Consider the following 13981-nt stretch of genomic DNA (forward strand, 5'->3'; position numbering starts at 1 on the left):
CTGGGGACCAAACCCAGGGCCTTGTGCTTGCTAGGCAAGCGCTCTACCGCTGAGCTAAATCCCCAACTCCTCTTTTCCTTTTTTTAACATCCATCGATTTATGTGCCTGCACATGTGCCTTTGTGTCTGGGTGGAAGTGGAAAGACAGCTTTCAGGTGTTGGCTCTCTCCATCCATCCATTATACAGATTTGGGAGCTCACACTTAGGTTAGTGCAGGCTTTATTCACGGATGTCTCTTTGGGGTCCCCCTTTTCTTCATTTCCTTCCCACCATAGGTAACATCATGAAGAATTTTATCATTCCCCCCTTTAAAGATTTTATTTATTTGTTTTATATGAGCACACTGTAGCTGCCTTCACACACACCAGAAGAGGCCATCATATCTCATTGCAGATAGTTGTGACCCACCATGTGGTTGCTGGGATTTGAACTCAGGTCTTCTGGAAGAGCAGTCAGTGCTCTTAACCACTGAGTCATCTCACCAGCTCCCATCATCCCCCCTTTTAAAAATGTTTTTAGCACAAATGTGTTTACTGCTGAATGTTTTTATTGCTGAATTTTAAAGCAGTGATGGCATGTTTCATAAAATATTCTAGATTTTTCTCCTTTTTTTGTTCTGAGACAGAGTCTAGGCTGGTTTCAAGCTCTTTATCTTCCTGCTTAAACTTCCTCTGCTAGAGTTGACATGGCTGTACCCTCACTCCCAACAGCATAACTCACACGCAACACTTATTTACTTTTTAATCTCTGTGCTGTTGCAAATTGTTAGTCACTCATTCATATTTTATTTACACTTCCCTTTTGAGACAGGGTCTTATGTAGCCCAGGCTAGGTTGGAAGTCTCTATGTAGTTGAGGATGACCCTCTAGTCTCCACCTCTCAAGTGCCGAAATTATAGGCATGCAGTGCCTTGCCATTTGCCTGTGGTACTAGGGATGGAAGCCAGGGCTTTGATTACACTGAGCAGGCACTCTTCTGACTGAACTACATCCCTAACCCTGTACTTTTTCCCTGTAAGTTTGTTATTATGGGAAGCATACCAAGGCTCATCCATGGAGGACAGAACACAACTTTGTGAGATTCGTTTTCTCCTTCCATTGTTCCATGGGTTATATGGATGAGACCTGTCTAGAATTCTGACATAACACATCACCCGTACCAGCCCTTGCTGTGTTTGTTATTAGTTTATTTTTTTTCTAGACAGTTTTTTTTTCTGTAGCCCTTCTTTATGGAACTAGCTCTGTAGACCAGGCAGGCCCAAATTTAGAGACCCATCTGCCTCTGTCTCCTAAGTGCTGGGAATAAAGGCATGTGCTACCACTGCCTGGCCACTTTGGGTTTTTTTAAGTTAATTCTTTTATTCTAATCTTGTTTATTATTTTTATTTTGAGATAGGGTCTCTTTATTATGTATCTCTGGCTGTCCTGGAACTCCCTATGTAGACCAAACTGGCCTTGAGCTCTGCCTGCCTCTGCATCCCGAGAGCTGGAATTGAAGCTGAACTACCATGCCAGTGTTAGAGTGTTCTTTTTTTTTTATTCTTTTTTTCGGAGCTGGGGACCGAACCCAGGGCCTTGTGCTTGCTAGGCAAGTGCTCTACCACTGAGCTAAATCCCCAACCCCCCCCCTTTTTTAAGATTTATTCATTTATTATATATAAGTACACTGTAGCTGTCTTCAAGAAGAGGGCATCGGATCTCTTTACAGATGGTTTGGAGCCACCATATGGTTGCTGGGAATTGAACTCAGGAGCTCTGGAAGAGCAGTCAGCGCTCTTAACAGCTGAGCACCTCTCCAACCCAAGTATTCTTAATTCTGTTGCGCGCTTGCTTAGTTTCTGCTTCTTGCTTTGGTGAAAGTGTCCCTGAGAACAGCCCTTTGCCATATGTCTGCCAGAGATTTTTCCAGGCTGTGTGCCTGGCTGGAATGCTGTACCACAGTCTCCACTACGCACCTTTATTAGAGTTTGTTAAGTGTTCCCTTCCACTCCCACCTGCACTCCCTCTGGCCCAAGATGACCTCAGCATTCTGTGCCACCACAGTGTTGCTGGTCTGGTGGCTGTAAGTCATTCTATGGGGCTAGAGGTGGTAGGGAACTGTCTAGTATCTGAGAGATCAAGGAGAGGTAGTAGGGGACTGTTGTCTAGTATCTGAGAGATCAGGGCTGTCACTTGTACACACATAGCGTTGTTGTGGTCTAAGTTTTATTTTGTTTGAGACTGGGAACTTATTACGCAACTCTGGCTGGCCTGGAACTCCTTATATTAGACCAGGTTGGCCTCAAATTCACAGAGATCTGTTTGTCTCAGCCTGGTGCTGGGATCAGAAGCGTGCACTGCCACATCCTGCTCATTTTTGTCATTGTTGTTGCTTTTGAGACAGGGTTTCTCTGTGTAGCCCTGGCAGTCCTGGAACTAGGCTAGTCTTGAACTTGGAGGTCTGACTGCCTGTTTCCTGAATGCTGGTACTAAAGGCATGCACTGTCATCACCACCCAGCATACCTGGCCTTTTAAAATAGAACCTGTAGGGTTGGGGATTTAGCTCAGTGGTAGAGCGCTTGCCTAGCAAACACAAGGCCTGGGTTCGGTCCCCAGCTCCGAAAAAAAGAAAAGAAAAAAAAAATAAAAAAGAAACTGTGTATGCATGTGTGTGGGTATGTGTAACCTAGTACTGTGTGAGAAGAGGAGGGCAGAGGAGGACCTTGAATTCCTGGAGTTCCAGGTGAGCTATCTGCCGACATGGGTGCTGAGAACAGAACTACTGTCCCCTGCAGGAGCAGTGATCATGCATAAGGGTAAAGCCATCTCTCCAGCCCTGACTTTTGAGTCTGCAGATGAAGAGTGAGATAATCTAAATGTATCATCTGTACAGATGGGATAGATACTGGTGAAGTGTCTGCTTGGACACAGAACTGATAAGACAATTAGCACAGTTTCATGACTGACAGCTCAGACCAGCTAAAATTCTCAGTAGCAACTGACACTTACATTGTGTAGGTATATAATTGTTTTCCTTTAAAAACATTTCAACTTATTTGTGTGTGCACGCCTGCACATATGTCTGTACCCCACTTGTATGCCTGGTGCCTGGAGTCAGAAGAGGGTGTTGGATCACCCGGGACTGGAATTACAATTGTGAAACATCCTATCGGTGCTAGGACTCAAACCTGGGTCCTTAAGCAGCCAGTGCTCTTAACCACTCCAGTCTCTGTTTTCATAATGATGGTAATCACTTTGAATGAACTAAGATATAATCTCTCTGTGTGACTGAGTTCCCTAGCTAAGGATGTTGAACATTGTTTTTTTCATAAATTTACTGGCCATTTGTGACTGGTTTGCTTGCCCATTTATTGCCTAGGCTATTTATTTTGTTTTTCCCCCTTTTATATTCTTCTAGACATCAGTCCTGTCACTTGTCTATCTAGACTTTCTCTCATGTTGTACCTTGTTTCTTCACTCTGATAACTGTTTCCTTTGCTGTGCTGAAGCTTTTAAACTTCATGTAATTCCACTTATCCATTGATGTTTTATTTCCTGCCCTTTGGAATCCTTTACAGAAAGAAAATCCTCTGCTCAGGGCTGGGGATGTGCTCACCTGTTGTTCTGGGTCATCCACTGCATCAGTGGTTACAAAGAGGGCTCAGCAGTTAATAGTCCTTGCTGCTCGTACAGAGGACCAGAATCATCTGGCTTATTTCCTGTGCAACACCAGCCCTAAGGAGTCTGGTGCTTTTTCTGGCCTCTTAGGGCGCCTGCACACATGCTGTACACATATATACACTCAAGCATGCATACACACACACAAAGAAACAAAAACAAAAGCAAAAACAAAAAAAACAAACAAGCTAGACTGGCGATGCGCAGTGGAAACCCCCAGCCCTCCAAAGATGGGGGCAGAATTGTCAGAAGTACAGGTAACCCTTGGCCACATCGCAGAAGACCCTGTTACAAAACAAACAAAACAAAACAACCAGTAAGGTTTTGCCTATGCCCTTGTCTTGAAATGTTTCCCAGTTTCTTGCTGCAATTTCAAAGTTTCAGGCCTTACTTTAAGGCCTTTCATTCATTTGAATTAATCTTTGTTCAGGGTGAGTGAATCTTTAAACTTTGCACAGGGGCCATACTAAACTCTGTCTTAGCAATTTCAGTGTCTACACTCCTGAGGCTCTCTCTTCCCTCACTATGCTCAATGTGTCCTTAGACACTGATCCTTTGTGGTTATTGTGTGTTCCATGATTTATATCGATTTTTTTTTACAAAAAATTATTTATAGCTGGGTGCAGTAGTTCATTCCTTTAATCCAGTACTCTGGAGGCAGGGGCCAGCCTAGTCTACATAGTGAGTTCCAGGACAGTCAGAGCCACACAATGAGATGTTATATCAAAATAGAAATCAACCCTAGAGTCAGATATGTCACCAAAAATCTGTAATTCCACCAGTTCGGAGGCTGGGGCAATGGAATCACAATTTCTTTTCTTTTCTTTTTTTTTTTTTCCTTTTCTTTTTTTCCGGAGCTGGGGACTGAACCCAGGGCCTTGTGCTTGCTAGGCAAGCGCTCTACCACTGAGCTAAATCCCCAACCCCATAATCACAAACCCTGGAATTTCAAACCAGCTTAAGCTACGTAGTAAGACCCTGAATCAAAGAAACCAATCACATGTGCACATGCGCACACACACACACACACACACACACACACACACACACGGCATGATAGGGGGAGGAACAGAGACAAAAAGAAAGAGAGAGAGAGGGACAGGAGATGGCTCAGTGCTTAAGGACTCCTGATGATCTGGGTTTGATAGGAAGACACATTGTGGAAGAAAAGAATTAGCTCCTGCAAGTCGCTCTCTGACCTCTACACACACACACACACACACACACACACACACACACACACACACACAAAATGTAGATTTTAAACTTAAATTTTTAAAAAATTTTAAAAAAGGAAAAGCAAGCATGATAGGCGTATATCAAAACATCACATTGTGCTCCTTAAAATATGCTCCATTATTCTGCATTGATTTAAAAAAAAAAAATCCCAATTTACAAATGGGATGAAGTAGCCCAGGCCAACTGCAATCCAAGCCCTTGGAAGGTAGAGATTACGTCTTTAATCCCAGCACTCAGGAGGCAGAGGCGAGTTTGAGGCCAGCCTGGTCTACAGAGGACAATCAGGGCTACAGAGAAACACAAACCCAAAACCAAAACAAGTTCGAGATAGTCCTCAGCTAAGTGGTGATTTCCGGACCAGCCTGAGGTACCTAAGACCCTTTCTCAAGAATGAGTTGAAAAGAAAGGGGTTGGCAGGTGGTCTCAGCGGGTGATAGTGCTTGCTGTGCAGAATACCAAGCCCGAGTTTGATCCCTGAATCCCAGGAGAGAAGGAGAAAAGCCATTCCAGAAAGTTGTCCTCCGATCTCCACACCTATGTTGTGACACACCCAACAGAATTTTCTTTGCAGGTTGATGGGTTAAGCTGCTGGCATACTAACTTAACTCTTTCTAGAGAAATAGCCCAGATAAGGGGTAGGGGGAATCTTGGGAGGCCTGGTGGAAGGGCTGAACTTTGGGGGAGACACATTTGAGGAGGGCAGGCAAAGTGAGGGCTTCATGTGAGGACTCCACACAATTCCAGGGTCAGAGTTTCTGCCATCTATCTGCTACCTCTTCGGTTCACCCCGCCACTGGCATGCTGTCCAAGGCTGTGTCCATGAGTGGCATCAATCTCCTCTTGGACTGCTCAGATCCAAATGGTGAGTAAAAGTGGGAGTGAGGAAATGGTGGCCTCTTCCCCATCCGTATCACTGACTGTCCCAGAGTTAGCTGTTCAGAGTCAGACGACTGACATCGTGCACTCAAAAGAGGCTGGGGCTCAAGAGAGGAACCTGCTTGTATGTTTTTGAGACAGGGTTTCTCCGTGTAGCCCTGGCTGTCCTAGAACTCGCTCTGTAGAGTAGGCTGGCCTCGAACACAGAGATCTGCCTGCCTCTGCCTTCACTGCCCAACTAAAGTGAGTGAACTTACTCAAGACACCAGTATCACTGAGACTGTCCTGCCAGTGGAGGAGGACATGGATAGAAGGTGTCTTTCCAGGCTCCCCTATCACTAGAGATGGAGGACGGTTACTTAAAGTGCATCTTTGTCCTGAAGATGACCTATGCGGGGACTGGCAAGGTGGCTCTCTGGGCTTAGTGGGTAAAGGTGCTGTCTAACCACTTGAGTTCAATCCCCGGGACCCACAGGGAGGAAGGAGAGACTCTCCTGACCTTCACGTGCCTGCCGTTCCCCTGACATGCACACAGACAAGCAACTGAATAAAGATTAAAAGATGGAGTGTAGGGAACTCAGTGCGGAACCTCAGCCCTCTCCGTTTACCAGAACAGGAACAAACCCTTCAGTTCCAGCTAGCTCTCCACTTTAGCTTGTTCTCCAGTCGTTCAGCTGTGCTCTCCCCAGACCCCGCCCTCTGTCCTTGCTCCCCAGTGGCTGCCCTCAGGAATGGCGTCACATGCACCTGCAGCCTGGGAACCTGATCCAGGTGGAGGGGGTTGGGAAGGCAGCCTTAGGTGCCTTTGTCTGGCTTTTTCTAGACACGTCTCTCTTCCTTGTATACTTTGCAGGTAACTCATCCCAGTCCCATGCCACAGACCTCAACAAATGGTGAGTTTGGGGGATCCTGAGCCCACAAAAGGCCTGGATGTAGGAGTGATGGGTGTAGGCTTTGTAACCCTGACTCCCTGCTTCTTCAAACACTGTCCCCCAACCCCCACCCCGCAACACTTCCGATGAGAGAGGCCTTCAATCGCCGCCATCCTGAGCTGCATAGAATCCTTGGGCTTTCTGTTGTGCAGTAGCCCGGAGGGATGGAACAGAGAAGGAGTAGCCAAACCCTACAGAATCAGCCGAAGAGCAGGGAGAGATAGATCTGCTGGCTGATGTCAGAGACGTATGGGGGAGTTGGCCATTCTGCTGCTGGATGGACAGTGACCACGGGTGGGCTTTGGATGACAGATAACCGTGAGGGAAAGTGATTCTAAGGAGAGCTATTTGAGGGCTGTGGAATTCTCAGCAGAGGGGACAGGGCCCGAAAACGGAGCTTAGACAAGGAGATGGATGCGGGACGTTTCAATAGCTGTGCAAATAAGCATGCAAAATCAGCACCTGTTCATCTGGCTTGTGTGGCCAAAGCCTTATTAGGTTAGGGCAGCCCTTACGCTCAGTGTGTTTGTGTGGGCAAAACATGGGCCCTTTAAGAACCGGGCTCTGATTTGTGATCCTAAAATTCTCTAGCTGACACAACCTCCTGGCTCCGGTCGGGATTAGCTCATGGGATGGGCTGATGAAATCCCAGGAAATTCAGTTCTTTATTGGCTCTAGGCCCAGGGGCTAGTTTCCAAACAGCAGAGGGTCTACACAGGGCTCTTGTTCTGAGAGGGGGAAATGCCCCCTGGAGGGACCTCTCTCCACTCTTGAGGGAGAACAGCATGAGAGGGACTGGGCCCTCCTATCTTCAGCTGGAGAGGAAGCAGGAGGCTGCTGTTATCTGGGAGGAGTCTGGAGTTTTCTCATAAATAGAGGGGCCTGGAAAACTTGAGCATCCTGATCCAGAAGAGCCACAGAGGTGGGGATTATCTCCAGTGTCCTGCCATCCCTGTGGTCTATTTTCTTTTCCAGCTCCCTACTCCTCACCTCTTCCCCATCTCTCTGCAGTGGTAAACAGCTGGAAGAGGACTCGGGGACCTGGGCAGGGTCCTCCTTGCGACGGACCTTCAGCTTCCTTTTGGGCATGACCGGCAGGGACAAGGTAGGAGTCAGCCTGGGAAGCAGTCGTAGAGCTGCTACCCTTCTTATCCTCCTTGTCCACCCTTCCCCAATTCTCCTGTTAGAGACTCGGGAAGGGCTCTCATTGTAAGGGAATAAATATATGATGTACCTTCAAAGCTCTGAGTGCCCCAGTAAATCAGCCTTTCTCTGTTCCCCTCCTCTCCAGCTTAGCCGACAGCTGCTGCAGACAGCTGGAAGAGAAAAGGGGGCAGGAGCTGAGAACCGGTCCAGGGTTCCCTCATTTTAGGCCACCCATAGCTAAGAGGTGGGCAACAGAAATCTTGCCTGTTGGACAAGAGAAGGATAATTAAAGCAGTGCCTCTTGCTTATTCATAGGGTGTTAGAGTTTTCCAAGTGCTTTTACACTCGTAATTTTATGGGTGGATACAGCAACTGCAGGGTTGAAATAAGACCACAGGCAGAGTGGGAGCTTCGAGGTGTGTGATTATTGAAGCACATGTGTGGCGTGTGCCTTCGGATGCCAGGAAGTGAAGGTGTCCTGCTGTCTCCTCTGTCATTACCCCTTGGCTCCGGGAAGCAGGGAGCTTCCATTTTCTTCCTTTTTAGACTCTATGCTGTTTTGAAACAGGGTCTCCCTCTGTAGGGCAGACTCCCCTGGAACCCACTATGACATAACCTAGCTAGCCTCAGCTAGGCCTTTCCTCCTGTCTCAGCCTCCAGAGTGCTGACCATCTAGATTCTAGATTCTACGAATGTGACATCACACTCGGACTTCTTTTTTTTTTTTTGGTTCTTTTTTTCGGAGCTGGGGACCGAACCCAGGGCCTTGCGCTTCCTAGGCAAGCGCTCTACCACTGAGCTACTACCCCAGCCCCCCACTCGGACTTCTTATTCATTTGCTTGTTTGTTTTTGAGCTAGGGTTTCATATAGCCCAGGCAACCCTTAAATGATGTAGTTGAAGATCTTGAACTCTCTCTCTTTTTTTTAAAGATTTATTTATTGTATGTATAGGAGTACACTGTAGCTACTGTCTTCAGACACATCAGATGAGGGCATTACAGATGGTTGTGAGCCACCATGTGGTTGCTGGGAATTGAACTCAGGACCTCTGGAAGAGCAGTCAGTGCTCTTTTTTTTTTTTTTTTTTTTTTGGTTCTTTTTTTTCCGGAGCTGGGGACTGAACCCAGGGCCTTGCGCTTCCTAGGTAAGCGCTCTACCACTGAGCTAAATCCCCAACCCCGCAGTCAGTGCTCTTAACCTCTGAGCCATCTCTCCAGCCCAGATCTTGACCTCTTGATCCTTCTGTTTCTGCTAGGATTCCAGGTATGCACTGCCACACCTAGCCATAGTGACCCCCATCCTCTTTCTCTCTCCTTCCCTCCCTCCCTTCCTGATTTCCTTCCTTCCTCCCTCCCTTCCTCCCTTCTCTTCTTTTCTCCTCCCCTCTTTCTTCTTCTGCCTATGACTACCCAGCCCCGCAGCCTACCTGACCATCCTGCCTCAAGTGTTCTGAGCACTGGGACTGCAGGCTCCACTTACTGCAGCACAATAAGCCACTCTCCTTTCCCTCTGGTATGCACGTGGGTTCCACCCCAAGGTCACATCTGAGCACTGAGAGAAACCTGGAGGCAACACCATCCTAGTCATCTGGCAGAATCATGAGATCTCCCCAGTCAGGTGGTTTTGGAGGCCAGACTCTGAGGGCAGGCTTCCCTCCCTACAGGTGGGCATAGAAGGTAGAGATATAAGCTGGGCCATTGCTAGGACTCTTCCAGAGAGGGAGTTAAAGCTGATGGAGACATATGGTGGACACATCACAATCTCAGAACCCCTGGACATGGACACGGGGGAGGCAGACAGGGTCAGGAATCAGACAGCTAGAAAACAAGCAAGCAGGAAGCCCTTAGGATCTGAGTCTCCCTCCCCCCAGGGCACAGGCTCTGTCAGGCTGTCACACTGCATTTGCTCACCCTTGGCCTAGCAGCCCTGAAGGAGATTGAGTAACCTGAAGAAGGGGAACCTGGGTAGAGACTCTGGAGCATGGACAGGGAACAAGAAGAGCTAGGGTAGGTCAGCATATTGTCCTGCTTCTTGGTCTATGTTCCCCAGGGTCTCTGGGCCCGACTTTCTCTGGAGCTCTCCCTCCATGATTTGTGCCTACTTCACGCTCCCTTTCTCTGTCCCCCACTTGGGTACCAGTGCTGAACATTGTTAGGGATGGAGAGGAGGAGGAGGTAGCTTGTTTCTCCCTGCCTGACTGGCACCCTATAGGTGGCCAGACACTTTCCTAGAACTCATTTTGTACTTCTTAGAATGGCTCTGGCAGAGACAGAGGGTAGTGATACTACATTAATCGCCATTTCACAGACAGGATAACCTAGAAGCTGGGCTACTTAGAGGTGGAGCAATCATAGCAAGTGGCCGGTGCACCCCTAAGCCTTCCTCCACAAGCTCTTGCTAGGAAGCCACTGTGGTTATATACACCTTAGTCATCCTCAAGTCATGTCCAAGGCTCAAAAAAAGGCTCACATTAATCAGAAGAAAGGCCGATTTGTGGACTGTGTGTGCTTGCATCTAGGCAGCCAGGGACACTCTTGGTCCCCCCCCCCCCCCCCCCCCCCCGCCATGGCCCTTTGGAAACCAGACCCTCCCCCTGCAGCTGTCAATGAGAATGGTACTTTTTTTTTTTTCTTTCAAGCTGAATGAGCCAAAGAAAGCATTGGCTACTTTTAGATTCTGGCAGAAGTTTTTGGTTTTATATATATGTAAGAGCAATTTCTCAAAGATGTCACTGATAGGATTACAGGGGGGCTGGAAGGAAAGGGTTTGGGGAAAAGGAGGACCCCCAGAAAAAAAGGGGAAATGTTAATTGTTCCAGAGTCTATAGAAAACTGAGTCAAGCTGAAGACATAGTGCACTATGCAGAGGGTTTTAAAGGTTTGATTTTCCAGGACACATGAGGGAGAGGGAGTAGGTGGAACGGACAGCAAGCTGAGGTTGGGGGAAACACAGTAAAAGACTGGAGGAGTGGGGAGGTTACCCACCTCTTCCACAGACCTTCCAACATGGGCTTTATGTACTGACCACACCCTCAAAGAGTCTGGGGGCAAACTTAGATTTTACTGGTTACTCTGTTTTGCTTATATCAATTTCTGATTCAGACCTTAGAGAAAAGGGAGGTCCCAGCCCAGCAGAGGTCTCTAGCCCCGCAGTGATGAAACCAGACAGCTGATTCTTACCTCTGGCTGACGGTACATTTCTCAGCTTTGGCTGGTCACTCAAGGGGGCAAGTCTGAAGGCCCAGAGCCAGTAGGTACATGGGAGGCCCTGAGGCCTTTCCTAGGATTCCTTCAGAGAAAAACAGAATGGGTCTGGGAAAGATCTTTCTGCCTCATCTGGCTAGCCTGGACTGACATTGTTTCCTTTTTCCTGGCCTTTACTATATAAGAATCCTAAACCGGAGAATGGGTATAAAAGGTGAGGGAGTTCGGAGGCAGGAGATAGGTCAGAGGAGCAGAGTGGGCGGAGCAGAGTAGGGGTGAGAGCTGAGGAGCCCAACCAGCACAGCCGGTGGTTGAGGCAACAGAGCCCAAATTAGAGACTGAGGCTAAAATTGGCACTCCAAGAGCACTGGGTTGGGCTGGAAACCTGCAGCCCTAACACCATCCTGTCCTGTTACTGAAAAGGGCAGAAGCAAGTGACAGTGGCTGGGCCTCTCTCTCTTCCTCTTTACCACACACTTTTTTGGGACTAGATTAGGCAGTACCTTAAATTTTTACAAAGCTTTGTTCCAGGGTGCTCTGGTTTTTACAGAGAAATGGGAGGCCTTGAAAGGTGGAAATGGAGCAGACTGGAGAATTTCCCCAGTGGCAGGAAACTCAAGTTGACTCAAAGGGTCCAGAGAGATGAAAACCCACCCACACTCCACACTCCTCAGCGAGCTCAAATGTTTCCTGACCCGGGCAAGTTGTTTCTAGTCTCCTGTGACAGAGAAAACTGCTGTCAGGACACAAGGAAGGATTTCCTCAGCTAGCCTCAGGAAAGGTGGAGACTTCTCACCTTTAATTGGCAAAGGTGGGGCTGAGAAGGATGGTCCGGAGTGTGGTCCACAAGGCCCAGAGTGCTTGTGGGTGAGGGGAGGACACCTTCTCCTGTGGATTCCTAACCTTTGGAAATGAGTCTCCTTCTTCACTCCTTTGGGGGAGTGACTCCGGCTAAAGATGAAGTTTCTAGTTCCCCTTTGATTTCCCCCTCCCTCTTGTCATATCAGTTCAACATTGTAAAAGCCGTCTGTGTACTCAAGCCTGTTTGATGGGCTCTTACGGCTAGGTCTCCCAGCTACTGATAAGGTGACGGAATCCTCTAACCTGAGGGTCTTTAAAGAGTGAAGTTACCCGGAATGGGCGCCAGTGTTTTTCAAGGACAGCCGAGCTAAGAGGAGGTCGCTGAGGTCAGAGCGTGTCCCTAGGCGCTAAAGGGAAAAGGGATCCTCGAACCTGTCCAAGGACCCCTGTCCTGCAGGCTGCAGCAACACTAACCCCGGCATCCCGTCCGGTGCTCGGGTACCCCGCCCTGCCTCCGCTCCGCCTCTCCCCTTCCTGAGCCCGGGTGGGGGAGGAGACTAGGGTTTGAGGAACTGGTGCTGGGTGCAGGGGCGAGGGGACTCAGACTTCCTGTCCCCGAGGCCGACGCGTGCGGCCGGACCCCTCCCCCGCCGGAGCTGGACACCCGGGGCCGCCGCGTCCTCCCGCGGCTCACGCTGGATTATGTCTCGGATCGAATCCCTCACTCGCGCGCGGATCGACCGGAGCAAGGAGCAGGCGACCAAGGTGGGCTGGCTCTGCGACCGGGCGCCCTGCCGACCTCTGGGCCTCCGCCCCGCGCCCCGCGTCCCCCCGCCCGCTCTGGGGCGCCGGAGTCCGCGCGCCGCGGCCGGACGGGGTGGGTGGGGCTGCGAGCGCGTGGGGAGGGGGCTGGAGGACCGCAACGTGACCCGCGTCTCCAGCACCCGCGCAGCTTCTGTGCTGGGATCTAGGAGAGCTGAGCTGGGTCACCAGTGGTTCGGCAGGACCGAGTGTTTTGGGCCGCTCGGAAGAAAGTTGCTCTGGTAAGGGAACGAGCGGGAAAGGGGGGCGAGCGTGTCGGGTTCCTGGGGACGACGCTCTCCGGCACCCCTTTCCTAACCCCAGTTCCGGGGGTTGCTCGCGGCCGTGCCCCCTAGCGCCAGTTCGGTCGTTCCCCCTTTGTCCCCACCATCGGGTGGAGGGGGCCGGAGGGGGTGTTTTCCCAGCTCCCTCCCCCACCTTCCCGCCCCTCCAAGACAAAAGTCAGCTCCTCCTCTTCTTGCGGATGGACTTTCCAGCTGTGATTCAGTTCTTGCCTGGGGTGGGCGGGTGTCTGGGGTCAAGACAGCAAGCGGCCGCCCATTTTCCCCGCCAGGCCAAGCCGATTCCTCAGGTGAAGCGAGCTGCCTTTGTGTGGCTGTGATGCCTTCTCTCATTCTGAGCATCTCGGTGCCAGGAACCCAGAGTAGTTACCACCCTTAACTGTTCCATCAGCCTCCAGGATCCTGGCTCTCCAGCTGTCTCGGCTGACCCACACCCCACTCCCCTCAGCCGTATTTCGATTATCGCCTCAGGTTGGGGGCCCTTCACCTGTCATCTGGAGTCTGGCTGTGTAATTATCAGCACACTGCAATGCGACCTCTCCAGCGCGCTTTTTCAAGTGTCCTTTATTCTTGTCTTTGTATTCAGACTCACTCCCAAAATGCCATGACTTTCCTCACCTCAGCTCACAGGAAGTGGTGAAGCGGAGGACTTGTAGATGAATAAGTGAAGCCAGGGGGGAGCCTGGTTCAGGCAGACGGCGCCTCCCTGTACCTCAGGGCACTCACATTATAAGGCTCTCTCGGAAAGCAAGGGCAGGAAGGGCTTTAATCTTAATCCCTGTCCTTAGTGAGAGCCTAATGACCCTCCCGCAGCCAGGCGGCCAAGCAGATCATTTTCCGGCTGAAAAGCCACTCTCTGCGAATGGAAAGCTGCCCTATCCCTTCCTCCAGGTTCCGGGCGCTAGGTACTTGTCTTACTGCACTGGGAGAAGGTCGGTAGGGGTGGAGAGCTTGGGGAGGAAGCTCAGTTTGAGGCCTTTTTGTAGGGTTTCAGGATGGAAATCTGCTCACCGGAAGAAAAC

General features: G+C 49.7%; 1 protein-coding gene across 9 annotated transcripts in view; it reads left to right on the forward strand.

Moving 5' to 3' along the window:
• Positions 1–13981, forward strand: part of Arhgef2 (Rho/Rac guanine nucleotide exchange factor 2) — a 57270-nt gene that overhangs the window by 17215 nt on the left and 26074 nt on the right. For 5 of the 9 annotated variants that reach the window (XM_006232643.5, XM_017590882.3, XM_039102312.2 and 2 more), the window contains 3 exons: positions 5642–5759; positions 6627–6666; positions 7717–7810. In XM_006232643.5, the coding sequence (XP_006232705.1) occupies positions 5642–5759; positions 6627–6666; positions 7717–7810 (252 nt within the window). Of the gene's footprint in view, positions 1–5641; positions 5760–6626; positions 6667–7392; positions 7628–7716; positions 7811–12366; positions 12622–12735; positions 12900–13981 lie in introns of those variants that run through there. The other 4 variants (XM_008761152.4, XM_063281842.1, NM_001012079.2 and 1 more) reach the window with 4 other exon arrangements.

The sequence above is a fragment of the Rattus norvegicus genome, chromosome 2 (assembly GCF_036323735.1).
Source record: "Rattus norvegicus strain BN/NHsdMcwi chromosome 2, GRCr8, whole genome shotgun sequence".
NCBI classification, from domain to species: Eukaryota; Metazoa; Chordata; class Mammalia; order Rodentia; family Muridae; genus Rattus; species Rattus norvegicus.